The sequence below is a fragment of the Chiloscyllium plagiosum genome, unplaced genomic scaffold (assembly GCF_037043375.1).
Source record: "Chiloscyllium plagiosum isolate Xiang-an unplaced genomic scaffold, Cpla_swu_hap1 HiC_scaffold_6, whole genome shotgun sequence".
NCBI lineage: Eukaryota > Metazoa > Chordata > Chondrichthyes > Orectolobiformes > Hemiscylliidae > Chiloscyllium > Chiloscyllium plagiosum.
Window position 1 is genome coordinate 107,827,372 of NW_028270144.1, and position 14,804 is coordinate 107,842,175.

General features: G+C 37.8%; 1 protein-coding gene across 1 annotated transcript in view; it reads left to right on the forward strand.

The window, feature by feature from the left end:
• ppme1 (protein phosphatase methylesterase 1) overlaps positions 1-4,145 on the forward strand; it is a 57,630-nt gene extending 53,485 nt beyond the window's left edge. The window contains exons 9-14 of the mRNA XM_043692208.2: positions 780-936; positions 1,770-1,881; positions 2,002-2,046; positions 2,442-2,506; positions 3,132-3,199; positions 3,877-4,145. Coding sequence (XP_043548143.1) covers positions 780-936; positions 1,770-1,881; positions 2,002-2,046; positions 2,442-2,506; positions 3,132-3,199; positions 3,877-3,895 — 466 coding nt within the window. The 3' untranslated portion in view covers positions 3,896-4,145. The remainder of the gene's footprint in view (positions 1-779; positions 937-1,769; positions 1,882-2,001; positions 2,047-2,441; positions 2,507-3,131; positions 3,200-3,876) is intronic.
• The last annotated feature ends 10,659 nt before the right edge of the window (positions 4,146-14,804 follow it).

The following is a 14,804-nucleotide window of genomic DNA, read 5'->3' on the forward strand; positions in this document are numbered from 1 at the left end:
AGCAAAACATCCAAACATTTATACTCCATTCCCTTTTGAAATAAAGGCAAATTTCCCATTTTGTCTACACTATTACCCACTGAACTTGGATGCTTGCTTTTTGTAATTCACACTCTGGGATCCCAAGATCACTGTTTGCTGCAGCTTTCTGTAGTCTTTCCCATTTAAATACCAGTCAACTCTTCTATTCTTCCTGCATAAGTACATTAATTGCATTGTGCCATTATGAAAATAATGTCTCATTTAAGATGGATCCTCATTAAACACCATCCAAAAATTTACAAATACAATGAGATAATTTCAATTAGTTTTAATGGTCCAAATGGATAGTAAAACTCCAAAATTGCAGTAACAATCTGTTCTAACAGTTTCCCTCAGTCTCTGTTTAAACTTCAGAAAGTGTCCTGTATCTTCTGGTTTCAGATCTCCGACTGATGAATGGCAGGACTGCCAATAAAGTTACTACCACCTCAAAGCTGGGAGCTGCTAGAAATTAATTCTTGCTACTCCATAATGACTAGAGCAATCTATATACTGTGTGCAGGTGGTCATTGCAATGTTAAACAAATTCGCAATGTCTCAAACAATCTGGATAGATTTTTCGACTGAATTCTAAATTCACGACTTTCAGTTATGTTGATCAGTGAATTTAATCCCTGGGAACTAACTTTAGGTTACAAATAGAATTTTAGTGAAGTTGTAACAAGAATCTTGTATGGGGAAGTAATCAAACTTCTAGAAAAGTTAAATATTTACTCGTTCTGAATTGTTTCCTCAAGTTGTGAGGATGATATCAACACTCCAGGGAGCTCCCATTCTGTTGTGGACACTGCTATTCATGAAGAGGAGGAGGATGAGGCAGAGGAGGAAGAAGGGACAGCGAAGAAAGACAAAGAACCTGAATCAAGTAAAAAATTGAAAGAAAGTAAAACTGAGGTAAGCGATGAACTGTGGATTTTAAGTGTAAGCCATCTATTCAATTGCTTTATTGTTTGTTTTCGTGAAAATGTCTTTTGTTACGTTTTCAACCTAACTATATTCGTGTTCTTTAAGTTGTGTGCCTTTTCCTTTTTTTCTCTTTGAAATTAGAAGTGCCAAGTAATGTAACCAGCTCTTAAAAATCAAATGTTAAATTCAAGTCTGTTTTCAAAATGTTTTAAAAATAAAGCTTTCTAAGTTAAGTGAATGTAGTAATTGATTTTATTGTTGGACTCTTTGTTTCTAGCAGTGTGGATGCTTATATGTGTTTTGTTCCTCTGTTTGTCTCTCTTCTAAATCCTCCTATTCAACCCTCTTCTGAAGACATTAATCCTTACTGGCTTCATTATTGCAGAGTAATCTAATGGCCATTGTATTTCTCTGCATCATCAAAGCGGCTATCTGGTTTCCTCTCGGAAAATATATCAGCAGGGAATACAAATGATTTTTTAAACTGCTCATAGAAATAATATGTCACAGTGCAGCTAGAGGCCATTCAGCCCATTGTGCCTTGTGTCAAGGTATTCAATCATTCTCACAACACCTATTCTTTCCCCATACTGTTATCATTCACCAAAGGTGGAATGTAGTATCATGATCTACAACATCACAACACAACACTGCCTAAAAAAAAGCTAGCTTATTTTTCCAAAATAGTTTGCTTTGTATGTACAGTATCTGAGAATTCATTATTTTAGCTGTTACAGCATTGATAGATTATTTCTGTTTCTTCCTCTGTCTAGGCTGTTCTGCTATTAACTAATAAAGTTATTGTATGTTTATTATTTCAGTACACATGGCGTGTTGAGTTGTCCAAAACTGAGAAGTACTGGGAGGGATGGTTTAAAGGGCTATCCAACCTCTTTCTCGGCTGTCCAGTCCCCAAACTATTATTACTAGCAGGTACAATTTCATCTTGGTCTACCTTTGTTCCTTTTTGAAAACTATTTTTATACGGTTTATTTTATACAGTCTATTAAATAAATTCAATAAACCATAGCTATCTTTTTTTCTATTTTGCAGGTGTTGATAGATTAGATCGAGATCTTACAATTGGTCAAATGCAAGGTAGTAATATTAACTTTTTATCTTTAATTTCAGCTGGTTGATGTTCTATAGCCTTAAAGTTTTAATATAAGTAACATGTGATTTTTAAATCTGTATTTATCATTAATGTAAATTCCATATTAAAAACGCTTTGCTTTTTATGAAACTTGATGCATGGTATTTCCATCTCCACTTTTTGTTACTTTGATCCTGTGTAAATAGTTATCTCGCTGGTTCCATCATGAATAGTGCTGATTTGTAATTTTGATCAGTTAATAATTTGATCAAAATTTAGCCTTTGTCTGAAGGGGGGGGAGAGCAACCGACGTTTGATGAGTCAATTTTAAAAAAAAAAACTATTCTCAAATGACAACAAGGAATTCACTAATGTGATTGATTCTTATTTATTTTTTTAGGAAAATTTCAGATGCAAGTTCTTCCACAATGTGGCCATGCTGTACATGAAGATGCCCCAGACAAAGTAAGTCTCTGATTTTGTTATGGCATTCAAATTTTAACAAATTCTGAGCCTGAAAATTTGCAGACTTAGGTGAACTTAGTGACCAAGAAATGTCACCAAATCAGAGTGATAAGGAAGCATTTTATGACGTTGCTGATTTAAGCTCTATCACCTAAATTAATAAGTTGAGTTTTGTTTTAGCCGCCAGTAATTCTACATAAATAGTTTAGAATTGTAAAGTTTGCTAGAACCTTTTTTTAATGATTTGAATAACGAAAATGCATGTGATTTCCTCAAAACTTTTAACAAACTGGACATGACAGATCAAAACTGACAAAATCTATAAATGCCAGAAGCCTGTAATAAAAAACACTATTTTCACCTGTAAGAAGGAAGGCATTTTGGATGTAAGGCCTTCCCCAGAACTGACTTGCATCTGCTGTGCCTTTCCAGTATTTTATGCGTGTTACTTTTGTATGACTATCAAAATCCTTCTAGGCTTTCGGTTAAATTTGTTTAACTTGCTTTGTCTTTAGAAGTTTAGAATCTGATGCAGTGGATGAATATGATTGTTATAACCAGAGCACAAATCTAAATTTTCTTTTGTATTCAATCAAAGTGTGTCATCTTCAATTTTTTTTTCTAGGTGGCAGAAGCTGTTGCAACATTCATGATTCGTAATAAATTTACAGAAGCAAAGGGTGAAATCCAAAGGTTAGGTGTTTTATCTGTTTCTCATTGTACAAGATATTAGAACGATAGGTTTACAGTATGGAGCTAAACCATTCAAACCTGTATGGTATTTTTCTTAAGCCACCTAGATCAATCCTGCTTTCCATAACCTTATTAATTTCTATATTTCCAAAGAAGTTAATGACTTTTTCTTAAAAAATCAATATAAAGCATTTTAGCCTATTTTTCCTGATTTTTTTTTTAATGGTTATTTTAATTTTGCCTGCATCTACCTCATCAAATTACTTATTACCTTCCTTGAACATCTCTAGAAGGTCAACTTATATATTTTTTTCTACATTAGTATATTTAAAGGCTCTGTTGGAGACACTGAACAGGTCTCAAAGCTTATTCCATTAAGCCATACCCACCAGATCAAGGAAATAACAAGAATTATGTGCATGCATGCATACTAGGGAGCCTGACATCCCATCCCAGGACTGTCCCACAAATATCTGCTTTTTGGGTGCCATTGCCATGGAGGAGAGGAATGTCATGATTTAAATTCTCATGACCCCATAAGGGTTTGAGAATTGCATTTTGGAAAATCCTAATATAGGTGGTGTATGCTGATCAGATAAAATATTTGCCATTTGCTTATATCACTCTCAAAAAAACTTGAACAGTTCTCTATATATTTTATATCTTTTTCTTTTCAGCACTTACCCCAATTTCTAATAGATCCAACAGCCTTCAAATTCAGCTTCGACTGTATACGCATTCCAGACCACCGAGAAATATCCACGTATCATCATCTGCCTAATCTGAGTAATACAGTGAAGCTGGAACGTCAGAACTCCAAAAGCCTATTTCACCCTGCTGTTAAATCTATATTCATTCATAGAAACTCTCATCGTTGGCACTACAGAATGACTGACTGAAAAGTGCAACCTGTTTCTGATTCAAATATTAAAACAATTAAAGGGGATTGCTTACTCAAAGTGTTTTTTTCTTGCACATGTTCTTCTATAGAACATGGAAATATGTTCATCAATTGTTTAGGAGTTGAGATGTTCTCTGGAACTCTGTTTGCAATACCAATAATATCTGTGGTTCAATTTGGGTCTGTTTTAGAAATGGGTTAGGTGTTCCTTGACATAAAAAAAGTTTTAAAACAAAACAAGAGGAAAAGAGCACAAGTGTGCAGGGTAACCCAGAAGAAGAAGTCTAGTTGCTGGATTTGTCATCTCAAAATACAAACACTCCTAACTTTAGACATGTACTGACACAACCTAATTTACACTGACTTCAAAGTGCGCTTCTGGGATCAAACTTTATTGGCCTTAACTATTGGCATAGAAATGATTTTGCACTTCTTTGTGAAAAGATAAAATGTTTTTATTTTAAATGGATTTGTAATCCAAATTGTTTATAAAATAAAGATTAGTGTTTTGGACCATGTTACACTAGACTGCTGTTCTAAGACATTAGTTGATGAAAGACATGGGTAGCAAGAACAATTATATTGCAGTCTGCTGCTAGCTGTGATGCACGTTCTTCCTTACCAGGAAAGATCTCTGAATGTGTGGTTATTCTATGATTGAGAAACTGCAGCAACCAGTTTCACATTAGACATATAGAATTGAGGTTTTCGTTTCTTGTCTAGAACATCCAGTAGACTTACCTGAGCACTGTTTAAATCAAGCTTCCTACTGAAGTGGACATATCTTTCACTTAATCTGAAGTTTAACTGGTGTGACAAAGCTTGATAGTGATCTGAAACTATTTAGTTTTAATGCGTAACATTACTTAAATATGAAAATTGCTGGAAAACTGAAAAAGGCAAAATATTGCAGATGCTATAAATCTGTAATCCAAAAAGCAAGTGGTGGTAATACTCAGGTCAGGGAGAGAGAACATTTCAGGTCTGTGGTCTTTTGTGGAACTATGTATGAATGCAGTCTTTTAATATTTTGTTCTTCACTGTGACCACTTACTGTTGCACATCATGGCAATCAGTTTTTAAAAGTTGGAAGAGAAATTAAATGTATTGAGAGATTACAAAAACTGTCTGGGCTCCTTGTATATCTGAACAATTATGACATGCAATATCTTTTATACAATGGTTGGAGTAAGGAGCAGTGAGACAACAAGGAATTGAGAGATGATTTTAAGCAGTGATTTTCTGCATCTTCCAAGCCTCCCCCAATCTTGATCAACCCTCCTACTTGAAGTATGCCTGCTCCCAAGTTGCAATCTGTATCTTTGGGAGTGTCTGGAGTACATCTCCAAACATATATCAAGCTCTTTGAATGTGCTAATCACAATCTTTGTGCCTATTTTGAGACCCTGCAAATGACCAGAAACTTGGTGATGCATGGACATTGCATGCTTGCATTTTCAAGGTAAACTACAGCCTGACTAGCAGTCCTTATCATTCTGACAGTTCTTTATTTGGATTGACTGCAGGCCTTCAGTCCCTTATTCATGTAACCTTTATTTTTGAGGTACGTGCTCCCTTAACTGTCAGCAAAGAAGACGATGAGAGTAGAAACTGCTTTTTCCCCACCATTGGAGCACAATCTTTACAGCTGGGTGAAGACATTTGACAAACCTTTAGTAAGTGCAGCCAGAAACTAATTATCTCTCAAAGGCAGCCTATAAGAGCTGTTTCTCAAAAACGATTCCAGGATTTTCACCATTACTATGGTCTCTGGAAGTTTATTCATTGTATTTTCTTCTGGTGAAAGATACTTGACCTGAAACAATAAAACTTTCTTTTGCTCTCCTTCCCCCAGCATTTTTCTACTTAGCATTTTCTATTTTTTAAATTATTCTGAGATGTGAAACTTTCTGTCATGAATCTGTTCTTAGATTGGAAACAGACACTGAGAATATTGGAGAAACTCAGCAGGTCTGGTAGCATCTGAGGAGAAAGAAAAACAGAATTAATGTTTTGAGTCTGGTAAGGCTGTTCAATATTTTAGTTTTAGTCATGGATTAGCCCTTTAAAATCATAGACAAAGAAATATTGAAAATAGAAACAGAAGTGAACTATCTGGCTCTTTGAGCCTACCCTGCCATTCAATATGATCATGGCAGATCATCCAATTTAGTCCTCTTTATTAGCTGAAACTAAGGAAGGGCTCGTGCCCGAAATGTCGATTCTCCTGTTCCCTGGATGCTGCCTGACCTGCTGCGCTTTTCCAGCAACACATTTTCAGCAGTAGCTGAAACGAAACCTCTTTGTATTCATAGAGTTTACTTTGAACTTATTTTACTTTTTGTATTCTGTTATCTTACTTTCTAGAAGTTATGCTTTCAGTATTGTGCACGAAGAAAAATATGCTCCAAGTGTCTTTTCAGCTAAATGGTAGAGCAAAATAATACTTTTATGTTGAAAGAAAAGATGATATTTTAGAAAGGCAGATTTGACAGTCATTAAACAGGTTGCTCGGTGAGGAAGTGGCTAATTAAAAATTATAAAAGCAACCTTTTTTTCTAAAAATTTGAGAATTCACTGTGATGATGGGGAACTCTCCAGATACAATCAAAATACTGTGGATGCTGGAAATCTAAATTTAGAACCAAAAATTCTGGATGCACATAACATGTCAGGCCACATCTTTGGAGAGAGACACTATTCTGATAAAAGATCAACAAGCTGAAATATTAATTCTTTTTCTTCCACCATAGATGCTGCTTGACCTGCAATTTTCAGGTCTGTCTCCAACTTAGACAGAGATTGTTTTGATTTAATTTACCAAATGAAACTGCCCTAGAAGATGTTTTTGCTTGATTTTTATATTTTCTTTTGAAGCATTGCTATTGATTCTTGGAATGTTTGGGGTGTAGTTAGATTATTGTTGTAACGTTTTGGATCCACTGGCAGATTTTGGGCTCAATCCTAATTTATTTTTTTCTATTAAATATCTGCTGGTTTAATTTACTGACTTGTCTACCTGATTAGTTCCTGAAGAAGGGCCTGTGCCCGAAACGTCGAATCTCCTGTTCCCTGGATGCTGCCTGACCTGCTGTGCTGTTCCAGCAATAAAGTTTCAACTTTGATCTCCAGCATCTGCAGACCTCACTTTCTCCTACCTGATTAGTTCCTTCATGTAAAAGGATGGTTCACTAATAATGGTGAGCAAAATTAAAATTCAAGTTGATACAAAGCTTGAAATTCCTCTAAAATGGTGAAATCACTTTGAAATGCACCACTTAACAGCTACTCTCCTGTAAATCTAACCATCATCCCTTCCCAATGTAGACGGATGTCTGGTGTTGTGTAAGTTAAGCTCTGTGGCCTGCTTATAAAGTATATGTAGAGTGGTTTTGTTTAAAGTTGTTCTTTTAAGTGTGGCTGCTAAAATCTGAATCCATTTCAGGAATTGCAATGACGTACAAATAGGTAAATATCTACAGAGTAAAGTTGGATTTATATGTTAGTGTGTTGAAAAATGGAGTACAGAGGACCTATTTAACTACATAAACTATTTGATCTTGTATGCTTAATATGCTGCTCCTTAAACTGTGTATGAACAGATTTGCTACCAGATTCTGGAGGGCAAGTAGGACATTAGTATTTAAAAGAGGTTAGTAATTTCCATGATGTAAAAATTGCACATTTATTTTGATCGTGGAAAGGCTCGATAAAATCTTAGGACTATTTTGAGAGAGGTCAAAGATCTTCCAAAGAAAGTTGAAGTAAGCTGAGTTTTACCTAAATCTGGGACATGTTGAGACTGCTTCTGTTGATTGGATGATGTTCAATACATGTTCCTCATTCTTGTTCCCAGTGTTGGGGGACATACTTCATATGCAATTAATTAAGATGGGGCATCTTAAAATTGATTGCAGTCGGCAGGCCATTTTTAAATGCAACCTGAGGCAGTCTTGAAAGCTGTTTCTGCCTCCTTACCAGCTAGTGACCATGGCTGAGCAAGCCTTGAAGATTGTTTTCACCACTCAGGCAACAAATCCATATATTAGCATAGAATTTATGGTAAATTTGCATAATTCAAGTACATTTAGCTGGATGCTTAATATGTCTGAATCTGCAACTGTTTGTGTGTAACTAAATTTGGACATTAAAGCCACTATCACTTGAAGCAACATGTGGCCTTTATATGAAACTACTTTAAATTAGGATTTGCCAAGAAGGAAGTAAATAATAATATTGAAGTTTTGAAATAGAGCTGGATAGTTTACTTTTAATAATGTTTTGATGAAAATTTCAAAGTTTCAGCCTTTGAAGCACTTGATTTGCATGTGTCTGATTCTGTTTCTGTTGGTATTTTTTATGAAGTATGACTGAGATAGAAACACTTGAATGCAAAGAATCACTTGAATTTACTGCTCCTTAATGGTTTAAAACAAGCAGAGTGCTGAGCTATTAAAGCTCTAAGTTCACCACAGGATTCAAAGTTACTAAGTTCAAAACTGCACACTGTGGAACAAACACTTAAGCATTACCAACTGAACGATGCATGATACTGATTAATTTCTAACTGAACCAATCTGGCTTTAATAGTTTTTGCTTGCGAGTCCTCCTAGTTTCTTGCCATGCGATTACATTTCCATGAGTTTGAGGTAATTCAGAAGTTGATATGTTTTTTTAAGGAGGAAAAGTTTGACATCAAACATATTGGCTATAGTAACTTGAATTGTTCATCATATTCAATGACAATACAACAGCATGTTCAATAACTATGTCATTGATTTGTAGTAAATAGCAAAATAAAAAAAATTGTGGACTCTGCCAATTTGTTCACTTTGTCAAAGTTTATTTTAGTTTTATTTCTTGTGGGTAGAGAAAGAGTTGAAATATTTGAATTTCGTTTTGTTTGTGTTATTTTTGACCACTAGGTGGAGTTTAATCTCATTTAAATCTGAGGGAAATTGGTAGGGTTTTTTTAAAAGAAATATTAGCAAGGACTGTCTGCAGCTCAGTTGAAGAACCAAATGTAATGGTATATATACAGAGGTGGAAGAATCTGTCACAGCAATTGAAAATAAAGTATTTAGCAGATTTTTATTACAGATGGGGGTAATAGTTTGTGCCTTTGTGACCTGTAGGCTTGACCCTTGGCTCTGAGGTAATTCAAACTTTGCTGTGTCCTAAATCTTATGCACCCATCACCATTCTCCTTACAGATGCTCCTGTTAAATAATGCATTGATTTTAAAATGTTCTTATTCCCATTTTCAAATCCTCCCGGCCTCTGTAATCCCCTTCTGACTTACAATATGTGGGGATATTATCGCTCCTTTCATTTTGGCCCCTTGAGCATCACCAAGCTCTGGAATCCCATCCCAAATTTCTCTCTCCCCCTTTATCCTTGCTTTCAAGAGCCATTTTAAAAACCCACCTCGAACAAATGTGTGCCCTAGTATCTGCGATATAGCTGGCTGTCAAATTTTGTTGTTTTGAATGTTAATGCAGCATCATTCTGAGTAATGTCTGAGTCCTAACTATCTTGCTTTGTCAGCAACTGTCCTGCCAACATAAGGACAGCAGTAAACATGTTTGCTGATGTGTGCAGTGTTAAACATCATTCATGGCTCCTTTTATATACAGTGGAAGTCTGTGTTGTCCTGATAATTGAGCATAACCATGAATTTCTTAGATGTATTAAACTTTTAAGAACAACATGGATTTCTTTTAAAAGGTTTGCAAGCCAACATGTTGCTGCTTGTGAAAATTCAGTGTAGCTGATATTCGGTTCTGAGAATAACTATGGAATGTTACACCTGACAGGTGTCAAGGGAACATCAGACAGTAACACTTTATAGGGAGAGATATTGGTAAAAGGAAAACTCACCTGTGATTTTTGGTGGCTGCAGAGAAAATGAGGGGCTGATTAGCCCCAGCAGAAAACTATATCTCCTGTGGGTTGTGTCCCAGACTACAAGCATGATATGAGTTGAAGCAAAGGCTGCTCTGAGTAAGGGTAAGTGTTTTACCCTTCTGGGAATACACAAAGGGGACAGAAATCAACTGCAATCCTTGGTTTCTGTGTGCCAAAATGCTAATATGCTAGCTTAGAATTCAAGTTGCACCTTGCTAAAGTGTCCAATGGAGGGTCACACTTGCAAATTTCCAATAGACATCCCCACGTATGCAGGTAAGAAGAGATGATAAATTATCCTCCTTATTGCTGAAAACAACTCAAATGAGAAACTATTGAAGGAAAGTGTGCAAACGTAATGCAATTAACAACAGAATCAAGAATTTCTAAATCTCTTCCAATGCCCGAGGTAGTGCTACTGAAATTACCCACCTGAACATTGATGTTTCATAATCTTATTCTTTGTCGACAAACCTAAAACTGGTTTGTATATAGTTTTAGTTGTACTTTAGAACAAGGGGCAAATCTGTGTATCTGTATCCTGTTTTGTTATCTCTTCTTGTGGATAACTAGCTAAGAAAAATCATTTTAAAGCTCAAGAAAGCTTGATTAAATTGGGTCCTTTTCCAACATACATATTTTGTCTTGGAAAAGGCGAGATATTTATTTTAATTTAAATATAAAGTTCCTATAGTTCTTGCAGACCATGGGACTGCTCTGTCATTAGAGAGTGACTGGTGGTGGTTTAACGTGCGGGTCACAATGCCTCAGTTGAGTGGAGAGGTTGAGAAGGAGTCCTTCATAGTAACCTCAGCCAGTGCTGACCACCCTCCACCCAATCCTGCCAATTGATTGGCTGACTAATAGAGAACAGAGGGTTAGGATCTGCAGGATAGTTTCAGGATAACAACCTGGGGCCACAATTACTGACATAGGCAAGTTAAGTGACAAAGGGAGAAAGAATGGCAGATAGAATTTAAGATGGAATGTTTTCTCTTTAATGCTTCTACGTTTTTGCCTTGTATATATCTGAAAGATCTTTGAGCTTTCATGTAGCTGGTGTCTGATGATGAACAGAAGAATAATTGCTGAAACCAGCTTTTCCTAGGGCAGGAAAGTTTGCTGGCATTGGTAAAGTTATTGAAAAACTAACTAATTTGGTTATTTAGCAACTGGTTAATTATGGTGTTCCACTCTGCTTTTCAACTTGGTTTGTTGCATATTAGAAAGATATTTTTCAAAACCTTCATTCAATTCTTTGGTCACTTAAATCCATATCACTGCTTAATGAAATAAGTCAATTGCAGTTGAAGATTATGCAAGGAGAACAAATATGACATTGTATATAACTGCTACTCCCGCTGTGTACAACAGACTTTTCACTGCTTTGAAACATTGTTTCCATTGGTAATGGATTTTGGTTAAACTTCAGATAAATATTCTTTTGTCAGATGCATTTCACAGAGAACAAAAATGTGAAAAGTCAAAAAATGCATTCCAGGACCAAGGCTATGTAACACCTAAACAGATCTGCTGCTCACTGATAGCATGTTTTGTACAGCTCAGAGTGTGTGTATATAGGCTTGGCTACTTCCCAGTGTTTTTTATTTCTTTACCAAAGAACAAGCGAACCATAAAATTATTAATGCTATGCTTAAAGAAAAACATTTGTTTTGAGGTTTCTATATGCAGACTCCATGGGGCTGGTTACCTCAGTTGGCTTGTGGTTCAGAATAATGACAACATGTGTTCAATTCCCATTCTGTCTGAGATAGACATGGGAGTTGGCTTCTTACCCTGCCTGAGAGTGGTACGAAATTGTGACTTTTGAGAAGATTTGTAGCTCAGGTTGAGGTTCAGGTTATAAGTTTGCTCGCTGAATTGGTAGGTTTGTTCTCAGATGTTTTGTCACTAAGCTTGGTAACATCAGTGAACGTCCGGTGAAGTGCTGGTATTCTGTCCCACTTTCTATTTGTGTGTCTTGGTCCTTTAAGGCAAGTGATAATATTTCCGGTTCTTTTATTTTCCAGAGGTTGGTAAATGGGGTCCAAATCGCTGTGTTTACTGATGGAGTTTCAGTCTGAATGCCAGACCTCCAGGAATTCCTGTGCATGTCTCTGTTTAGCCTAGGATGGATGTGTTGTCCCAGTCAAAGTGGTATCCTCCTTCAACTGTGTGTAAGGATTCTAGTGATAACTGGTCATGTCTTTTGATGGCTGGTTGGTGCTCATGTATTCTGGTGGCTAGTTTCCTGCCTGTCTGCAGGATATTTTGTAAATGACATTCATTTTCCCGGTTGTTGGTACAGAGGAACCTTGATTATCCAAACGAGGGTGGCACAGTGGCTCAGTGGTCAGCCCTGCTGCCTTACAGCACCAGAGTCCCAGGTTTAATTCCAGCCTTGGGCGACTGTGTGTGGAGTTTGCACATTTTCCCTTGTCTGCGTGGGTTTCCTCCAGGTGCTCCAGTTTCCTCCCACAGTCCAAAGATGTGTAGGTCAGGTGAATTAGCCATGCTAAATTGCCCCATAATGTTAGATAAGTTAATCAGAGGGAAATGGGTCTGGGTGGGTTACTCTTTGGAGGGTCGGTGTGAACTGGTTGTGCCGAAGGGCCTGTTTCCACACTGGGAATCTAATCTATTTTTTTTGGATAATTGATTATTCGGTTAATTGATTTTATTTTCCTCCTGGGGTTCAGAGTTTTCTGTGACGTCTGCTCCCTGTTTAGAAGACAGGCAGCAGCACACCATGTGCAGGCCCCTGTCTGACCCCACCCCACACACCCCCAATCCCATTCCTCTGCCCCCAAACCCCCCCCCCCAACCCCGCACTCCCGTCCATCCCACCCACCATCCACGCCCCTGTTCTCTCTTTCCCCCCCCCCACCCCGCGCGCAACCGGGGCAGCCAGACTGGACACCAACAGTAAGGCTGCTGCTGCCTTTGTGGGGTAAGTCTCCAAATAGCGTATACACACACACATGCACACACAACATTTTACTGCAAGTTTTTGACAGGTTCCACCTCTGCCCTGTACAGGACAATGTTGGAGAGCTTATCTGAGGAAGGAGGGTTTAGGGTTCACCCCTGTGTAAAACTCTAGGGAAAGTGTGGGGGGAGAGAGAGGGCAGGAGGTCAGTCATTTAGAGTCGGTACTTGGACTGTTCAGGACTGTTCTCTGCAACATTTCAGTGAACTGAGTTCGTTTTTAATCATTGTCCCTGTAAACAAAATACGTGATCAGGGTTGAAACAGCTCTTTGACGTAATGTTTCTATCGGGACTTTGAGATCCCCTTCGGATAATTGATATTCAGATAATCAAGGTTCCTCTGTAGAGGGTCCTTTAGTAGCTGTTTCAATGTGTTGGTAGGTTCGTGGGCTATCACGATGCCAATGGGTAGTAGTCTGGTAGTCATCTCTGAGATATCTTTCTTTGTATGGTAGTGCAGCTCCAGTCTCTGGGTGTGTTATGTCTTCTTGTTTGGGTTTGTTGTTTAAGAATCGGCGGACTATGTTTATTGAGTACCTCTTGTTCTTGAATGCGCTGTAGAGGTATTTTTCTTCTGCTGTTCATAGTTCCTGGATGCTGCAGTGTGTTGTGGCCTGTTTAAATAATGCCCTGATGCAGCTCCGTTTGTGGGTGTTGGGATGATTTGCTTCTGTAGTTGAATATCTGGTCTGTGTGTGTCGCTTTCCTGTAGACACTGGTTTGCAATTCTCCATTGACTGTTTTGTTCCACTGTGACATCTAGGAAAGGAGTCTGTTGTTGTTCTCTTATTCTTTGATGAAATTTATGCCAGTAAGGATGTTGTTAATGATATTGTAGGTTTCCTCTAATTTGTTCCATTTTGTAATGACAAAGATGTCATCCACATAGAGGACCCAAAGTTTGAATTGGATCACGGGTCGGGCCCCTCATTCTAGTCTCTGCATCACTGCTACTGTTAAGTATCCTTATATTGGTGATCCCATAGGTGTCCCATTTGACTTGTTTGTAGGTCTTGTTGTTGAAGGTGAAGTGGCTAGTAAGGCACAGGTCTACTAGCTTGAGGATGCTGTCCTTGCTGATGGAGTTGCTGCAGTCTGGCATTTGTGTATTTGGTTCGTCAAGTAGTGAGGTCACTGTTTCTTTGGTCAGGCTGATGTTAATTGATGTGAATGGGGCAGTTATGTCAAAGAAGACCATGTCTTTGTCGTCTTCTATCTTGGTGTCTTTGATGGTCAGGAATTCTTGGGTGGGGTGGCATGGAGAGGACCTATCACCTTCATCCCCACCTGCATCTGCCCATCACATTCCCAGCTATCTTTCTCTCCCCTCCTATTTATCTCTCCGCCCCCTTGAGCTACCCCCTCATTACTGATGAAGAGCTTAAGCTCGAAACGTCAACTCTCCTGCTTCTCAGATGCTGCCTGAGCGGCTGTGCTTTTCCAGCACCACACTCTTTGACTCTGATCTCCAGCATCTGCAGTTCTTTCCCTGTTACCTTAAAGGACTGGTGGACATGCATACCAAGGTCCCTGTGATCCTCGTTGCTTCCCAGGGTCCTCCTATTCATCATGTATTCCCTGTCTTGTTTATCCTGTCCAAGTCCATCACTTACACTTATCTGGATTGAAGTCCTTTTGCCACTGATTAGTTCACTTGACCAGCCAGTCTGTATCGTCCTGTAATCTAATGCTAAGTTTCTCACAATTTACCACCTCACCAATTTTCATATAATCCAGAAACTTACTGATCAACTTTCTTACATTCAAATCTAAATAATTTAAATATATCATAAACAGCAAGGACCCC